Genomic DNA, 19923 nt, shown 5'->3' on the forward strand with positions numbered 1-19923 from the left:
ATACCTTTCCCTGTTGTGTACACCTTGCACTGGCACTTCTCTCTGATTTTACATTTTCCTTGTATTTCAGGCTCAGACACAAGATATCGTCCCAACTATTGGTTTCAGCATAGAGAAGTTCAAGACCTCCAGGTACTGTTCCAAGCAGTCCCCCGTGTCCCTGTCACTGATGAGGTTTCTGAAGCACAGTCATTTAGAGATGGACGGTTCTCGAGATCTAGTGTCCACTTCTTCCAGACTAAGATCTGTGCAGAGCAGGAGAAGTTCACACCTGTCTAATGGGTTTAGTAACATGGAGGTAAAGTGCATACATAATGCATTGGGATAATCCATGTTTTTTTATATTTACCTCTATAAGAGATTAATTATTTTATGTCATTACATTAATAAGAGCGATGTAAAGCTTTATTTTTCCTATGGTGATTGGATTCCTACCGAGGGGTTTCACCATAGTTTATGGTTGGTTGATCTTTTTTTGCAAAATGTCCAATGCAGAAACCCCTTTTAGAGTTGTTTCTTCATATGAGACAACCCCTTTTAGATTGGAGCTTGACAGTAAACCAATGCCGAGGGAAGCAGCAGTCACAGTACATGACCGCTGCAGCCAATTAGTTGACACTGATTGGGTGCAGTAGCCACCTGACCTCCCCTTCGGGTGACACGAGAAGTAGCACCTATGAATATAAGGGCTTTGGTAGGTTACTGTATGGTTGTCTTTGTTTTTTAAACCCACTTGAGGCCCTTTGTAAAATAATAAAAAAATATAAAGGCCCACTTGTTTAAAGCCGATCTGTCGCCAGATGTCACGTTTTCAGACTGTATAGATTTAGTAGACTTGATGAGGCTGGTGTAGTTTAGCTAGTGCTGAACGTATAAAATTCTCAAAATAAGATCAGACGGGAAAACTTTTATAGTGCTACATTCATGTCTGTGCTGCTGTCACCAGGTGCAGCCTTTGTTGCAGGTGATGCCGGGTGTCAATGCAGCAGTTTGGTTTGATTTCTGGGGCTTGTAGTGCCATCCAGTCAGGGAGTCTAGGAGTTAACTCCTGAACTTGGTCATCTAATTAACTTCCTGCGAGCTTTGCCTGGGATGGCACTATTTAAAGGGAGCCTGTCAGCAGTTTTGGCCGATATAAGATACGGCCATGGCCTTTCAGGGCTTATCTACAGCATTCGATAATGTTGTAGATAAGACCCCTATCCGACCTGCAAGTGAAGAAAATTAAACGTAACCTGTCACCCCCAAAATCGAAGGTGAGCTAAGCCCACCAGCATCAGGGGCTTATCTATAGCATTCTGTAATGCTGTAGATAAGCCCCCGATGTTACCTGAAAGAGGAGAAAAAGAGGTTAGATTATACTCACCCAGGGGCGGTCCCACTGCGGTCCGGTCTGATAGGGGTCACGGTCCGGTCCGGCGCCTCCTATCTTCATGCGATGATGTCCTCTTCTTGTCTTCACGCTCCGGCGTCCTTATCTGTCCTGTTGAGGGCAGAGCAAAGTCCTGCAGTGTGCAGGCGCTGGGCCTCTCTGACCTTTCCTGGTGCCTGCGCACTGCAGTACTTTGCTCTGCCCTCAACAGGACAGATAAGGACGCCTGCGCAGGAGCGCGATGCCGGGGAGCGTTGACGCAACAGGAGGGCGGCATCGCAAAAAAAAATGATGGGAGGACCCGGACATGCGACACCCATCGGACCGGACCGCCCCCAAGCACCCCTCACTCCTGTTCCCCTGCCACTGCCCCGCTGTTTTGTTCTTTTTGCTGACCTCAGCTCGTGTTCTGACTCTTCCGCTGCATGATGATTCTGTTCCAATTCCTGGTATTGTCTCCGTTTTCTGACCGTCCTCTGACCGCCTTTGTCACCCATCAGCAGCCGCTCCGCAGACCCTACCCAGGGGCCCCTGTGTAAGTCCAGATCACTGTATAAAGGCCAGGACATCCTCTAGGAGCTGCTCGATGGAGTAGTGTGCACAAAGCCTACCGATGGACGTACTATTGAGCGCTGACCATGTTCACTGAAAGAAGGTTACACAGCCATTGTGACTGCAATTTTACCCAAAAGCGCACACCAGCCTCATCACTATTAACCTCTTATTAATATCTTATGCATTTCGTATTGTGAAATCCAGGGACTGATCCCAATTGAAAAACAATATGAAGGTTCACACAGATTCCTGCCTTTTCTGTGTTAATGATCAGCCCAAGACAGAAGATTTGTTCTCTTTTCTCTATGGTTATTGGATACTTGGTTCCTCTGACATCAAGTTTCAAATTTTAGAGTTGCTAATAGTTGTAAAATAAATAAATAAAAAAAATCCAAAGTTGCTGTGTAGCCTTAAATGGTTGCCCATTACTGGACACCCCTTTATTTATTGGTATAGAGAGGTGAAAAATAAAAGTGAATTGATTCCTCCTGGATCAGTGCTATGCCCCCTCCCCCCACTGGTTTGCTGGAATAATCCATCAGGGTCATCATATCAGCGCTGCAGCCAACCACCGGCTACTGATCGGCTGCAGCATGCACATTTTGAGAAACTACCAGTATATATTTTTCTTGTGATTAGATGTTTGGAGTCTTGTTTTGTTTGCAGTGCCGTAAGGATCCAAAAACCAAAATCCGTCAAAACCGCTGCGGATCCGCAGCAAAAACCGCAAAGTGTGAACATAGCCTAAAAGGCCCATATCTAGGAAACCGTATGGCGGATTTAAAAAAAAAAAAAAAAAAGAAATATTCAACACACTGGTCTCTTTTGACCTTGGGACAGATTCTCCTTAAAGGGGTATTCCCATCTCGAAGGTCCACTCTCAATATTTAGTAGGTGTAATAATAATATTAGAAAATGCCTCCATTTAGAAATGTAGTCTAGTTCTTCGGATTCTCTATGTCACTTACCCCATGTACAGGGCATTGCAGTAACTTAGGTACCAACTATGCATTGGGATAGGATCTTGGACATGGGAATACCCCTTCAAAAATTGAAAAGCTTTATTTTTGTTAATTCTAGAGATTTTGCAGTCTAGAGAAACAGAACCCGGACATGTCTGAGTAACATCACTGAAATGTGCAACGCAAATTGACCTGCATGTTAAAGAGGATTTCTCTATGCGGCTGCAGATTGCTGAATCCTGGCAGTGTGCAATGTTCATACTGTCAGGATCAGCTCTCTTTCCAGCTCAAGTGGTCGTCATGTGACCCGTATGCAATTTATGTTACTGGAGGTCACGTGCCGACTATCCACTTTTCCTGCTTTTCTCAATTAACTTGTGAGAGGGACGGGACAGAAGCTCATCCGCACATGAACATAATTATGCAAATTACATGACAACCGCTCGAGCTGTCCAGATAGCTGAATCCTGACAGTGTGACTATTGCGCACAGGCAGGATTCAGCAATCTGCATTCATATAGCAGAAAATTGAGCTCAAGCCCTAAAAATCCCTCTAATTTTTCCTGGAGATTTCAATACAAGTTGCATTCTGTGCTGTGCTAAGTGTGACATGTGCCGAAACGAATAGACTGTCGAGTTTCACATGAAAGTTTTTTTTTTTTTCTGTCCATTTTGAGAGTTTAATGGAACCAGCAAATGTAATGCTCCAGATTCTCAACTAGCTCAAAGGAAGGTCAGGTTTATAGGTTCTCTAATCAGCCAAACTGTTTTCAGCTGTGCTAACATACTTGCACAAGGGTTTTCAAGGGTATTCTAACCATCCATTAGCCTTCTTACACAGTTAGCAAACACAAAGTACCATAAAAACACTGGAGTGATGGTTGTTGGAAATGGGCCTCTATACAGCTATGAAGATATTGCATTACAAACCAGACGTTTGCAGCTAGAATAGTCATTTACCACATTAACAATGTAGAGAGTGTATTTCTGAATCATTTACTGTTAGCTTCATTGGAAAAAACTGTGCTTATTCAAAAATAAGGACATTTCTGAGTGACCCTAAACTTTGGAACGGTAGTGAATACACTTATATATGTGTGTGTGATATATTCAAGCTAAATCATGCAGGCACTCACATAGCAGACTCTCCAGGAAACTGATGGGCTGCAGATGCTCCCCTGATGTACAGGAATTGGTGGTCTGGGCTGTATAGGATACACACATATAAGTACGGTATATATCACCGCGGGGAATGAGCTGACGTGCAGGTGGCGGCCCCCCGCACCATAAATCAGTGGTCGGTTATGGGATGACAATAGTGTATAATGCTGTAATGTTTTCTATCCTGTATGACCTTGTCTGTAGTGCCGTACTGATAATATATACGATCTACTAACTCTCTGCTATATTTTTCTCTAGCTTGTCATTCACAGTTTTTGACATGTCTGGACAAGGAAGGTATAGGAATCTCTGGGAGCACTATTACAAGTAAGTGATCTATAGCATTGCTGTGAAAATAAACATTTCAAATAAAAATATAACCTATACATTGTAAGTTGCCATTGTGGGGATGGTGGCCTGAAAGGGAACCTGTCAAGAAACACTACTTACAGATGTAGGGGTAATCTGCAGGTAAGGAGTGTTATACCCTGTGCAGCTGGAGGTGCGGTTCCAAGAAGAAAATGAAGCTATGTTCTCCCTGCAGCCGCTCTCTTGCAGTATTTGGGACGGTGCAGGGAGCGATTACAGTCACCGCTCATTATACAGTGGTGCTGTACTGGCTCCCAGGAAATGGACCACACCACTTGTCAAATGTGTTAGAAGGTATGTCTAAAACGCGCAAGCTGGTGCAAGCCAGGAAATAAACGTGCCTTGGGCTATATGCACACAATGTCTTTATACGCCTTTTTTTTTTCCCCATGCTAAGCCGCTTTAGTAGAACACTGGCGGTCTTTTCCCGAGGCGATTTCGCTGGTGTATCTTACTCTAGTCTGTTAAAGGGAATCTGCCGCCAGGTTTTTGCCACCTAATCTGAGAGCAGCATAATCTAGACACAGAGACCAGGATTCCAGCGATGTGTAACTTACTGGGCTTCTTGCTGTAATTTTGATAATCTTGTGCTGATAAAAGTGATTTCATCACTAGAGGACTAGTAAACCTGCTGCCATGTAGTCCTCCTTGTTCATGAGCTCTGTATAACCCCGCCTCTTTGCCCATGTATAGAGAAAGCTGCCAGTCAGTGATATGGGCGGGGTTATACAGAGCTCAGCAGTCAGAGAACTGGTAGATCTTCAGCAGATAAAAAAAAAAATGATTTTATCAAAATGACAGAAAGCAGCTCAGTAAGTGACACATTGCTGGAATCAGGGGCTCTGCTGCTACATTATACTGCTCTCAGATTGGGTAGAAAAAAACCTGGTGACAGATTCCCTTTAAGTATAGAGGACAGGACGTTGCCCGTACAGTACAGTGATGGGGCCAGTAATGGACCAGGTCCTGCGAATCTTTCACACCAACGCTAATCCTAGCCCAGAAAGCATTCTGTCCAGTGTCGTACCAGCATCCCACACTCCTTCATGTACCTGCTGACCCCTGTGTGATACCATTTATAGCTGAAATCCCATTCTTCTACAGATTCAACAATTGGTGGTAATTTCATGAAAGCTTTTAGTCCCAGTCCAGTCTTGTCCAGATCTAGCGGTCCGTTCTGTTCTTTCCTCTGTGAAGCCTTCCACCTTTCCTGTGATGCCCAGACGAGTGTTAGAACTTCTCACATCACTATCTACAGAAGTGTCAAAATCCAAAACATCCCAGTGTACGAATGTGATTTACATCTATCAACGAAGGCTTGAAAAGGCCGAGCTTCTCCACGGCGGGATCTCTGTGACAGGAACTGTCTCTAAAACCATAAAAATGTCTCCTCAGATGTAACGGATCTGAAGGTTAAACTATTTCCTCTGCCTTATTTTACTATACTCATAAATGTCACAGTAAGAAACAATAGTTAACGTAAACTATGGAAGATGTACAGACCTCATTATGGTTCTTTGTGAAGGCGTTTGCCAACTTTGCCCATTTAACAGAGTATTAATGGGGAGTTATAACGGTGGTCTGTTGCTACAGGTATACATTTAGGGGGTGGTCTCACAATGGACATTTATCACCTATCCACAAGATGGTCCAGCGCAGAATATGTGACCGCATACAAAGCTGGGTTTAAGAGAAAATCTGCTTTATTCCAAAATGCAGCATCTCTGCTCTCCATAAGCCATTGTAATGCTAGATAAAAGCTGACCGGCAGCCAGAACATCACAGCAATAGTTATTGACTTAACTACTGTAAAGTTTGTATCAGAATTTGGAGGAGTAAACTTATAGTATCCCCCCAGTGACTATATATATATATATATATATATATATATATATATATATATATATATATATATATATACATACACACACACACACACACACACACACACACACACACACACACACACACACACACACACACACACTAGTACACTTCACAGTTGGGGTCATGTGACCCCATGGAAATGACATGGCTTTATGTTACCTGAAGGTCACAAGAAGGTCCCTTCCTGTGGAGAACTTTAGTGGCAAAGTTTTATCACAATTACTGATGATGACTAGACAGGTCCTGATTTGATGCAGGTGATCACAGCTCAGCTCCCTGATTATATACGTTTATTAGCTAAGGGTACCGTCACACATTGAAATTTTCATCGCTGCGACGGCACGATCCGTGACGTCGCAGCGATCGAATGAATATCGCTCCAGCGTCGTAGACTGCGGTCACACGTTGCAATCACGGCGCTGGAGCGATGCCGAAGTCCCCGGGTAACCAGGGTAAACATCGGGTAACTAAGCGCAGGGCCGCGCTTAGTAACCCGATGTTTACCCTGGTTACCAGCGTAAACGTAAAAAAACAAACAGTACATACTCACCCGTCGGTGTCCTTCAGGTCCCTTGCCGTCTGCTTCCTGCTCTGAGTGCAGCCGTACAGTGAGAGCAGAGCGCAGCACCGCTGTGATCTGCTCTCACTTTCCGGCCGGCACTCAGAGCAGGAAGCAGACTGCAAGGGACCTGAAGGACACCGACGGGTGAGTATGTACGGTTTGTTTTTTTACGTTTACGCTTGTAACCAGGGTAAACATCGGGTTACTAAGCGCGGCCCTGCGCTTAGTTACCCGATGTTTACCCTGGTTACAAGCGAAGACATCGCTGGATCGCTGTCACACACAACGATCCAGCGATGTCAGCGGGTGATCAAGCGACGAAAGAAAGTTCCATACGATCTGCTACGACGTACGATTCTCAGCAGGGTGTCTGATCGCTGCTGCGTGTCAGACACAGCGATATCGTAACGATATCGCTAGAACGTCACGAATCGTAACGTCGTAGCGATGGAAATTTCAATGTGTGACGGTACCCTTACTCAGTAGAATACAGAGAGCAGGAAAATCACACTCTCCCCACAGCAGGCACAGATTATATTAGCTCTACTTGTCTGTGACATTGTGCTGATGAATCAAAGCCGGGCATAGAGGAGTGAAAACTAGGGAACAAGATGGGGCTGAATTTTGACTGCACAATTATAAGTACATCATGTGCAAAAGAAGAGAAGTGCAGTGTGATAAACAATAAGGTGAAGCTGCAGAAATGGGGGAAATAAAGTTGTCTCAGCTGCTTCTTTAAAAAAAAAAAAAAAAAAAAAACACTCCTGGCTGTTTTCTTTTGTTTTATTTCGCCGATGTAGTGCTATCATTAATACATGTTTCTGTCCCTAGTAAAATGGTTTTCAGTCAGCATCTTCTGTTCTTCCTGGTGCCACCATGGTCCATTTATGCCATCTTGTGACTGTAGCTACTGACTGACCTGAGGTCAGAGGTTTCAGTCACAAGCTGTCAGTGTAAGGCTTTGGTGTGGTCTTGTCCTGGCTCTCATAGACTTACAGTGATAAGTGACCTCCAGCTCACCCAACAAGCACTGGAGCCATCCGGCAGGTCACAACTAGCAGAAGATGACATCCGGCAGGTCACAACTAGCAGAAGATGACATCCGGCAGGTCACAACTAGCAGAAGATGACATCCGGCAGGTCACAACTAGCAGAAGATGACATCCGGCAGGTTACACCTAGCAGAAGATGACATCCGGCAGGTCACAACTAGCAGAAGATGACATCCGGCAGGTCACAACTAGCAGAAGATGACATCCGGCAGGTCACAACTAGCAGAAGATGACATCCGGCAGGTTACAACTAGCAGAAGATGGCATCCGGCAGGTTACAACTAGCAGAAGATGACATCCGGCAGGTCACAACTAGCAGAAGATGACATCCGGCAGGTTACAACTAGCAGAAGATGACATCCGGCAGGTCACAACTAGCAGAAGATGACATCCGGCAGGTCACAACTAGCAGAAGAAGACATCCGGCAGGTCACAACTAGCAGAAGATGACATCCGGCAGGTCACAACTAGCAGAAGATGGCATCCGGCAGGTTACAACTAGCAGAAGATGACATCCGGCAGGTCACAACTAGCAGAAGATGACATCCGGCAGGTCACAACTAGCAGAAGATGACTGGAGCGGCGCTGAGAACAGAAGACAACGGCGACTGTTAAGTATTTTACTAGTCAGGGGACAGACATTAGTGATACCACTACAGCAGTGAATAAAAAAATAAATCGCCAGAGTGGTTCTTTGGTCTGTTCACATTGTCCCATGTAATCATTCCTGCAATCAGCCTCTGAATGAATGAAACTGGTAATTGGATTTTTTTATGTAGTCATTAAAAATCATCGCTGTCAGCAGCACATCAGCCCTATGGGGGTAGAACAAGCCAGTTAACAAACAGGGTCCGACAGGCTTGGATATAGTGGATTAGCGCTGGTTTCTGGCCGAAATCTGCCCCTCTAAGTGCTCCTTTAGGCTGTGTGCACATGTTCCAGATTTGTCGCGTTTTTTTCGCTATAAAAACGCAATAAAACCGCGAAAAAAAACCGCATCCATTAAGCATCCTATTAATAGAATTCAATCAGCAATTTTTGTGCACATGTTGCGTTTTTTTTCCTCGAAAAAAAAAAAACGCATCGCTGGAAAAAACGCAGCATGTTCATTCATTTTGCAGATTTTTTGCGGATTTCTCGCTATTTAATGCATTGGAAAAAATCCGCAAAAAAAAATGCATGCGGATTTCCTGCAGAGAAAGTCTGGTTTTGTTCAGGAAATTTCTGCAAAGAATCCGGACGTGTGCACATAGCCTTAGAGTACGGTAATTGTCTTTCTAGGCACCCTCTGTTTCCTGCAAGTTTAGTAAATACAACCCCCTGAAGATTTATACATTAGCATGAACTTTTGGGACTTATATTAAGAATACTGGATTAAAGGGGACTGCCTCGTCAAGAAAGCTTGTAGTGACAAGCAGCTGCACAATTTACCTGTTATTAAAAAATCCTCTGTTCCGTTCATAGTTTATAGTTTTCCAGCCACCTGTTTGTGCAGGGGCCTGCAGCTGACCCTCCTCACATTGATCGAGCCGTCCTCTAGTGAGTGACCGGGAACACCCTGCACACAGGAAACAGTCTGTGGAAGGGACACCGCGTTCCAACTTCTTTATACTCCAGAGACCTGACCCCCTGTGATCAATAACTTATAGAATTTCTTATTAATATGCTGTGATCAGCATAAATGAGTATACCCCTTTTGAAAAATACAAGGACCAGTTCCAAAATTTTGACGAGGCTGAGTTTCATGGACCCTTTTTTAACCCAGAACATGAATGTCAAGTTACTAATATAACTTTCATTACAAAATCTTCAGTTTTACTTACATTTAGTTGATGCAAAAAATGAGAACACCCCACTTCAAAAACTGCTACATCTAGTATTTTGTATGACCACCATGATTTTTAAGCACCAAGTCTTCTAGTCATGGAATGAACAAGATGGCAACATATTACATCTTTTTCCATTCTTCAAGAATGACCCCTTTTAGAGCCCAGATCGAGAGTGATGACAACTTGTCTATTCAGAATTCCCCAATACCTCAATTCAGTTTGGTTCAGATTAGGAGACACTTGGTCACTGAATCACTTTCACCCCATCCTTCTTCAGAAGTGCAACAATGGCCTTAGATGTGTATTTTGGATGTTTGTCTTGTTGGAAAAGAGCACATCTACCAAGGGCATGGAGTGATGGGAGCATCTTCTCTTTCGTTATAAAGGAGGACATCTGTGATTTATGATGCCATCAAGTAAATGCACCACCCCCACTGACACCAGCAGCACTCATACAACCCTACATAAGGACACTGCCTCCTCCATGTTTCCCTGTAGGCGCCATGCATTTTGAAAAATAAATTTAGAAAAATATGCATGGTGCCTACAGTGAAATATGATGGAGGCAGTCCTTGTGTAGGGTTTTATGATTGCTGCTGGTGTCGGGGAGGGGGTATACATTTCATTGATGGCATCATAAATTCACATGTCCTGCTCTATGTTGAAAGAGAAGATGGGCTGTGCCTGGTATTGCAGCTAAGTTCCAACTGAAGTGAATGCGGCTGGCTTACAATACCACAGACAATTGTGATTTGCTGTTTTTGAGACTAAAGGTTTTTCTAATCTACAGCCCCCTTCCTTACAGGGATTTTATAAAAAGCCATATTGATAACTATTACCAAAGTGAGGTGCATTGTACAATTACAGATTAGTCCATTTCATCTTAGAATCTGCTTTTCACGGTTTCTGGTAGTAACCATTAGCAAACCTACAATAATTGTGAATACAAAGCAGAAAATAAGAAATTTGTCTTTAAAAAAAATGTGAATACAGTTTATAGCTATTAAATTTACATCTAAATAGTTTAATAAACCAAACCACATAGGAGAAGACAAAAGCCAGAACATTGGCAAGAAGGCAGTGCGTATAACATTTTAGGATAGGTGCAAGGTATCTCAAATAGTAGACACGGGGGTCAGACTGGGGGTCAGTAAGGGGTCAAGATGGAGCAGCCACAGCTTAATCTAGTAATGTAGAGGCGCTAATATAATAAGACTTTGGCCTAAGCTGGATAATGGGAGTGATACAAGTAAGACCTGCTTGTTCCCTACCTGTTCTTTCCATGAATTCTCTCCTTGACACTAAATCTTGTTTCCCGTCTTTCCATGTTGCAGAGAAGGCCAGGCTATTATTTTTGTCATTGACAGCAGTGACAAGCTCAGAATGGTGGTGGCTAAAGAAGAACTTGAGACCCTTTTAAATCACGCAGGTAAGATTGTGCTGCGTCCCCCCTCCCTCGCCGCTTTCTTCTCATCAGACACTTTGCAGGAACTCGTCTTGTCAGCGCTGCTGAAGAGCACTCAGCACAGATGATGGATGTCAGCAGATCAGATACCTAAAGTCTTTCTTGACTGATTTTAATCTCGGTCTCTTCGCCTGTGACTGCAGCACAATCCGGCTCCGAACGAGAGCAGCCAAAGTCATGATGTATCCGATGCATCGATGGAGGCTGCTGTCCGAGCCCCGCGTCACTCTGTAGAGAGCAGAATAGGAGAATTGTATGCGACAGCTGAAAATCCGGGTGGAAAATATATAAAATAGACTAAAAAATGGCTCGCATGGAGAATGGGTGGAATCACCAGATGTGGATAGAATCCCATCATCCTCTAACTTATACTATATATTCACTAATATAAAAATGGGCCACTTATAAGAGAAACTTATTAAAAGAAATGATGTAGTACTCCACTACAATAAATCAAACAGAACAGCAGAAGACGTGTTCATCGCAGAAAGATATACAGGAAATCTGCAGATCATAGAAAATTAAGCAACTGTCACCTGTAGTATAATCAATTAATACACATAATAAGCGCAAAATAATATATGGTAGAACATTAGTCACTGGAATAGAGAGTATAGTAACCAAGACTAAGAATGCACGAAGCAGAGACGTAATGTAAGCAGTGTATGTGTAATCACAGAGCAACTCGCTCAGGGACGATGCATCTGTCAGTAGCATGTGTATATGAGTGTATGTGTATATATATATATATATATATATATATACAGTACAGACCAAAAGTTTGGACACACCTTCTCATTTAAAGATTTTTCTGTAATTTCATGACTATGAAAATTGTAAATTCACACTGAAGGCATCAAAACTATGAATGAACTATGAATATACATGTAGAATTATATACTTGACAAAAAAGTGTGAAACAACTGAAAATAAGTCTTATATTTTAGGTTCTTCAAAGTAGCCACCTCTTGCTTTGATGACTGTTTTGCACACTCTTGGCATTCTCTTGATGAGCTTCAAGAGGTAGTCAACGGAAATGGTTTTCACTTCACAGGTGTGCCCTGTCAGGTTTAATAAGTGGGATTTCTTGCCTTATAAATGGTGTAAGGACCATCAGTTGTGTTGTGCAGAAGTCTGGTGGATACACAGCTGATAGTCCTACTGAATAGACTGTTAGAATTTGTATTATGGCAAGAAAAAAGCAGCTAAGTAAAGAAAAACGAGTGGCCATCATTACTTTAAGAAATGAAGGTCAGTCAGTCCGAAAAATTGGGCAAACTTTGAAAATGTCCCCAAGTGCAGTGGCAAAAACCATCAAGCGCTACAAAGAAACTGGCTCACATGAGGACCGCCCCAGGAAAGGAAGACCAAGAGTCACCTCTGCTTCTGAGGATAAGTTTCTCCGAGTCACCAGCCTCAGAAATCGCAGGTTAACAGCAGCTCAGATTAGAGACCAGGTCAATGCCACACAGAGTTCTAGCAGCAGACACATCTCTACAACAACTGTTAAGAGGAGACTTTGTGCAGCAGGCCTTCATGGTAAAATAGCTGCTAGGAAACCACTGCTAAGGACGAAGATACTTGTTTGGGCTAAAGGACACAAGGAATGGACATTAGACCAGTGGAAATCTGTGCTTTGGTCTGATGAGTCCAAATTTGAGATCTTTGGTTCCAACTACCGTGTCTTTGTGCGAAGCAGAAAAGATGAACAGATGGGCTCTACATGCCTGGTTCCCACCGTGAAGCATGGAGGAGGAGGTGTGATGGTGTGGGGGTGCTTTGCTGGTGACACTGTTGGGGACTTATTCAAAATTGAAGGCATACTGAACCAGCATGGCTACCACAGCATCTTGCAGCGGCATGCTATTCCATGCGGTTTGCGTTTAGTTGGACCATCATTTATTTTTCAACAGGACACTGACCCCAAACACACCTTCAGGCCTTGTAAGGGCTATTTGACCAAGAAGGAGAGTGATAGGGTGCTACGCCAGGTGACCTGGCCTACACAGTCACCAGACCTGAACCCAATCGAGATGGTTTGGGGTGAGCTGGACCGCAGAGTGAAGGCAAAAGGGCCAACAAGTGCTAAGCATCTCTGGGTACTCCTTCAAGATTGTTGAAGACCATTTCCAGTGACTACCTCTTGAAGCTCATCAAGAGAATGCCAAGAGTGTGCAAAGCAGTCTTCAAAACAAAAGGTGGCTACTTTGAAGAACCTAGAATATAAGACATATTTTCAGTTGTTTCACACTTTTTTGTTAAGTATATAATTCCACATGTGTTAATTCATAGTTTTGATGCCTTCAGTGAGAATGTACAATTTTCATAGTCATGAAAATACAGATAAATCTTTAAATGAGAAGATGTGTCCAAACTTTTGGTCTATACTGTATATATATATATATGGATAGATAGATAGATTTTGAAAGTTTTATTTTGTGCGATTAAAGCGTACTGATGTGTTTTTAGACATTTTATGGCTGGCTGTAATATCTGTACATTACTCTGTTTACATTTGTAGTATCTAGTGCACCTTTCGGCAATTAAAATATCAATTGATTTTTGGGCTGCCCTTTTATCTCAAAACCCGATTTCCCACGTCCATGAGTTCGGCTAGTACTTATACGCTCCCTGGGGTTGGTTTCTGACCCGATTTAAGCTTGGTAACAGACTGGGCTTATATCTAACGAGGAACTGGTGGCAGCATACCGTTCTGTTGTTATTGGGGGATCCTGGCAGTGACGGATTGGAGGTTTATATATATATATATATATATATATATATACAGTGGGGCAAAAAAGTATTTAGTCAGTCAGCAATAGTGCAAGTTCCACCACTTAAAAAGATGAGAGGCGTCTGTAATTTACATCATAGGTAGACCTCAACTATGGGAGACAAACTGAGAAAAAAAATCCGGAAAATCACATTGTCTGTTTTTTTAACATTTTATTTGCATATTATGGTGGAAAATAAGTATTTGGTCAGAAACAAACCATCAAGATTTCTGGCTCTCACAGACCTGTAACTTCTTCTTTAAGAGTCCCCTCTTTCCTCCCCTCATTACCTGTAGTAATGGCACCTGTTTAAACTTGTTATCAGTATAAAAAGACACCTGTGCACACCCTCAAACAGTCTGACTCCAAACTCCACTATGGTGAAGACCAAAGAGCTGTCAAAGGACACCAGAAGCAAAATTGTAGCCCTGCACCAGGCTGGGAAGACTGAATCAGCAATAGCCAACCAGCTTTGAGTGAAGAAATCAACAGTGGGAGCAATAATTAGAAAATGGAAGACATTCAAGACCACTGATAATCTCCCTCGATCTGGGGCTCCACGCAAAATCCCACCCCGTGGGGTCAGAATGATCACAAGAACGGTGAGCAAAAATCCCAGAACCACGCGGGGGGACCTAGTGAATGAACTGCAGAGAGCTGGGACCAATGTAACAGGCCTACCATAAGTAACACACTACGCCACCATGGACTCAGATCCTGCAGTGCCAGACGTGTCCCACTGCTTAAGCCAGTACATGTCCGGGCCCGTCTGAAGTTTGCTAGAGAGCATTTGGATGATCCAGAGGAGTTTTGTGAGAATGTCCTATGGTCTGATAAAACCAAACTGGAACTGTTTGGTAGAAACACAACTTGTCGTGTTTGGAGGAAAAAGAATACTGAGTTGCATCCATCAAACACCATACCTACTGTAAAGCATGGTGGTGGAAACATCATGCTTTGGGGCTGTTTCTCTGCAAAGGGGCCAGGACGACTGATCCGGGTACATGAAAGAATGAATGGGGCCATGTATCGTGAGATTTTGAGTGCAAACCTCCTTCCATCAGCAAGGGCATTGAAGATGAAACGTGGCTGGGTCTTTCAACATGACAATGATCCAATGCACACCACCAGGGCAACGAAGGAGTGGCTTCGTAAGAAGCATTTCAAAGTCCTGGAGTGGCCTAGCCAGTCTCCAGATCTCAACCCTATAGAAAACCTTTGGAGGGAGTTGAAAGTCCGTGTTGCCAAGCGAAAAGCCAAAAACATCACTGCTCTAGAGGAGATCTGCATGGAGGAATGGGCCAACATACCAACAACAGTGTGTGGCAACCTTGTGAAGACTTACAGAAAACGTTTGACCTCTGTCATTGCCAGCAAAGGATATATTACAAAGTATTGAGATGAAATTTTGTTTCTGACCAAATACTTATTTTCCACCATAATATGCAAATAAAATGTTAAAAAAACAGACAATGTGATTTTCTGGATTTTTTTTTCTCAGTTTGTCTCCCATAGTTGAGGTCTACCTATGATGTAAATTACAGACGCCTCTCATCTTTTTAAGTGGTGGAACTTGCACTATTGCTGACTGACTAAATACTTTTTTGCCCCACTGTATATGTGTGTGTGTGTATTTATATATATATATTCCCAGCCTGGGACTGGGGATATATATACCACCCTCGCTGCAGAGTGCCTCAATAACCAGTTTGTGACATGGCAGCTTCTCCGGCGACTAGTTATCCTAGGTGCAGTTCCCTGACTGACCTGAGGGTAAGGGGGGTGCCAGAGAGCTGTGACTGTGTAAGGTCCCTCATCGATTGGTGACGACGGGGGATATCTGTAACCCCTGGCTTTCCTCTCGTGTGTGTTTTCCTTACAAGTGGGCAGTCTGGTGGCTCAGTGGTTAGCACTGCAGCCTTGCAGCCCTGGAATCCTGGGTTCAAATACCACCAAGGACAACATCTGCAAGGAGTTTGTATGTTCTCCCCGTGTTTGCGTGGGTTTCCTCCGGGTTCTCCGGTTTCCTCCCACACTCCAAAAACATACTGATAGGGAATTTAGATTGTGAGCCCCATCGGGGACAGTGATGATAATGTCTGTAAAGCGCTGCGGAATATGTTGGCGCTATATAAATAAAGAGATTATTATTATTATAGCTTATTTCAGTGAGTGCAAAGATTCTTAGCAGTGACAGTGTATAAGACAGTAATAGGGTGAGTTATACTTGATATGGGACGAAGCTTGTCAAGACCATTTTGCTAATGAAATTAGCAGCATGGCAGGTTTCCTTTAAAGAAAAATACCTGTTAAGCCACATATCGGGCATAATTCACCCCAATTCTTGGCTATTTTACTGTTAGGCCGAGATGACACATGAGCGAGATACGTCCGAGTCTCGCATTGTAATCCCCGGCCCTGCCGCCTGCACTCCGGAGCGGAGTGTACGGTTCCATGTATTGCTATGTGGCCACACGCTCCGCTCCGGAGTGCAGGCGGCAGGGCCGGGGATTACAATGCGAGACTCGGACGTATCTCGCTCATGTGTGATCCCGGCCTTACTGTTCAGAATCTCTGCACTCACTGAAAAACTATCACAAATGTAAATGGAGTAGCAGTTAATCATTAATTTTTTTTTTGTGGGAGTTTAACGGCCGTAGGTTCTATCTTGGGCCACAGCGACTTGATGGATGAACGATCTGTAGGAAGTTCGATTTTGTGCAAGTCTAGAAAGGTCCATCAGGGTCTTCTCCGCCGTTATCTTGGTAGTATCAAGCCTTCGTGTTGTTGGTCTTCCTCTTCGCCTTGTTCCTTCTATTCTTCCAACCATGATTCCAACCGTCTTTCTCCAGTGACTGCCCTGATAGCTGAGAAAAGTGCTGTGTATTGTGACAAACTTCAGACAACACATTGTATAATCACAAAAACAATCTGATATTATCTACTGCCTGAAATAATCTGACATTGACACCTTACAGCACTGTTAGACTGTCTTGTGAATCTAAGAGCCGCATTTCTTTGCACTTGTTGTTTTTTGCATCTGTTTATTTATTGTTTTTACTCGCTGCCATTTTATAGATATTTTGATCACACTTTCAATAAATTAAGAGAATAATTAAAAAACAATACAAATTTGCATAGACTAATAGAGAAAATTATGAAAAACATGTTCCACTTGTATACGTTACATGGTCAAAAGCCACTCAATTTGCAACTAAAGTGTGTAATGTGGCTGTGCAGCTCGCCCCCATTACTAACCCCATAGTCATAGTGTATAAAAACACAGACACCCAGAATAAAATCCTTTAATTGAAATGACACAGACTCCTTTTATAAATCTTAATTAAACCATACTTAAGACATCGACAATTCCAATGACGCCATTGTCCCCGCAAGAGAGTTAAAATAACAAACAACAATATTCCTCACCTGTCTACTGAGGAGATGATAATCCATTTGTCCCATGAAGGGTCCAGCTCTGCTACATCTAGATGGAAGGCTGTATGGTTGCATGATGCGACTATACAGCCTGTCATCGAGCAGGGACACTGAGCAGCGTCTGCTACCGATGCCCAGTGTCTCGCGGTAGACTCGTATGACCTGATTGACGTCACCGTGAGCGTGAGAAACTTCTCACTCACTTCACCTAACTGACATCAGCGCGAGCACCATGGGAACATTTCTAACTGTGCTCGTGCTGACGTCAGTTAGGTGATATTAATAGCCTGGGAAGCTCCATGGGTATTACCAAGGGGGGTACCCTTGTTTATAGGGTTTATAGGGTACCCTTGTTTATACCCAGGCTATAAACATCTGTCCTCAGCCATCAGCTTTCCCACTGCTGGATATGAAAATTACGCAAGAACCCACGCCATTTTTTTTCAGAAAAATAATCTTTTATTAAGTAAATACATGTCCAGTAATTTGCCCACACACTGTACTAATTGTATTGGTCACACACATCTATATATCAAACTATTCTATATGTATTTACTGTATGTAATCCATTTCTTCTATCCTGTTGGCTCCTGCTGTGATATTACTGTACGCGGCTGCTAAATTGCCGGCTTTTCAAAAGAGATCGGTTTGTAAAAATCGGACAGCACTCGAATGGTCACAGTGCTGTGCAATTTTTTTTCTCACATCCATTGACTTGCATTCGCAATTTTCATCTGAGATACGTGGCAAATCGCAGCATGGAAAAAAAAACGCAGATGATATGTAACCCATTTTATAACATTGGTCAGAGTGCAATCCAGATTTTTATTTTTTTTTATTTTTTTTTAATTGGATAGCACTCGTCTGTTTTTCTCGCAAATGAGTCTGAGCCCTAACCGTTTAATAATAAAATTCCAAATTCTGCTTCCTGACTCAGTAACTGTAATATGTCCCTAAAAAACACATGACATGTGAACGGTAACCCGTTTGTGATCCATTTTTGCGCACCCATTGACCCATAATGTGTGAGTCTGATCCGATATACAGATTACACGCAGACCATCAGCTCTGTGTCATTCCATATTGTGTGATTGCACCTGTTGCATAAATACATTATACAAGTATTTTTGTCTTTTTTATGTTTTTCAGGTGTTTTAGGTGTTGGTTGATGGTCTTCAGGCAATCATATATTTTTCATATACTGCAGTGCTAGATAGGGGATAATGAGTAATCTGCATTACAAACGATCCATATTTCACAGCAGAAGAGTGACGACCCGCGCACGGCTTTACTGCTCCCGCCTTGTGCGGCAGCGGCTCTGTGTGATCCGTGGCGGCTGCAGTATGAATATATGTATAGCACATACCCATGAGCAAAGCTTTCACAGCAGTTGCAGAGTCTAGGGACGCTCGGTGACTTTTCCTATTTAGCGTTTTGCTATACAACAAAAACCAGAAATAAATAGGCCGCTCCGGTGACAGGATAATTAAAGAGCGCTTTTAGTATGTGTTCACACAGCCTTTTATTCCTCGTTACTGTAGTTTGATGGTTTTCTATAGCTGCTTATGAAGCATTTAATGACGTTGTTGCTTAGTGAATAGTTTTTATGACTTCTTCTGGTGCGTCCTAGACAAGACCCAGGGGCCTGGTAGCCAGAGTGTCCATAAAATAACAGCTGGCACCTAGATGTGGGGAGTCATTTCTGCTGATACCCATGGATACATATCTCCTCTGGCTCCATAAACCTCCTATATTATCACCATTTTATTCACCTCCTTTGGAGTAATGGTAGTTTGTTCATCTCTTTACTATTACTATGTCTGATTTTTATTAGCGCCAGAAGTTTATTTGAAGGACTGACTCGACTGTCACCAAAATACTCATTTTTTTGTTTATTTTTTTTTTATATATATATATTTCGGCCAAATGTTTTAGATTCCTATGATAAATCCATATACTTGGTACAGCTTCATACGTGAGACTACCATCATTTATAGACAATAATTTTGGCTATCTCATACATAAATTTGACTTGTAACTATTTAGCATATGATTAGTTATGCAGATTCTTGTCACGTCACTGCTGTGGTAGATCAGCTCACTTGGCTGCACATGGAGGTAGACAAAGGAACACCGTCTCTTTAAATCTTCTGTTGGTTTGTTATACATGTGGCATAAACCAACACGAAATTAAAATAAACACAGCCCTTAGGGAGAAACTAGAAAGCAAACCAAAATGATATATAATCTTTTTATCTGTGGGGATCATAACCACTCACTGATTCCGTTTTTCCTTCTCGGGACACAAAACACTGGAGTTCCTCGCTCCAGCCCTTCTGAATACTGAATGCCTCTGGAGGCCAACTATTGATGAGGTAGGCAACCTCCCACACACTCTATGGTTGTCCACAAAAACCCAGCCCGTAAAATGGCTGATTAACCCCTCTCATCACAGTGTGCTGAAGGAAATTTCTGGGTTTCAAATCACTGAAGCTAG

The 19923-nt window shown here is 42.9% G+C and overlaps 1 protein-coding gene across 2 annotated transcripts in view; it reads left to right on the plus strand.

Annotated features, from left to right (window-relative positions):
* The window catches only part of ARL6 (ARF like GTPase 6), a 69178-nt gene that overhangs the window by 14444 nt on the left and 34811 nt on the right, over positions 1 to 19923 (plus strand). For both annotated transcript variants that reach the window (XM_077294110.1, XM_077294109.1), the window contains exons 3-5: positions 71 to 132; positions 4309 to 4377; positions 11084 to 11178. In XM_077294110.1, coding sequence (XP_077150225.1) covers positions 71 to 132; positions 4309 to 4377; positions 11084 to 11178 — 226 coding nt within the window. The remainder of the gene's footprint in view (positions 1 to 70; positions 133 to 4308; positions 4378 to 11083; positions 11179 to 19923) is intronic.

Source organism: Ranitomeya variabilis, chromosome 3 (assembly GCF_051348905.1).
Source record: "Ranitomeya variabilis isolate aRanVar5 chromosome 3, aRanVar5.hap1, whole genome shotgun sequence".
Taxonomy (NCBI): Eukaryota; Metazoa; Chordata; class Amphibia; order Anura; family Dendrobatidae; genus Ranitomeya; species Ranitomeya variabilis.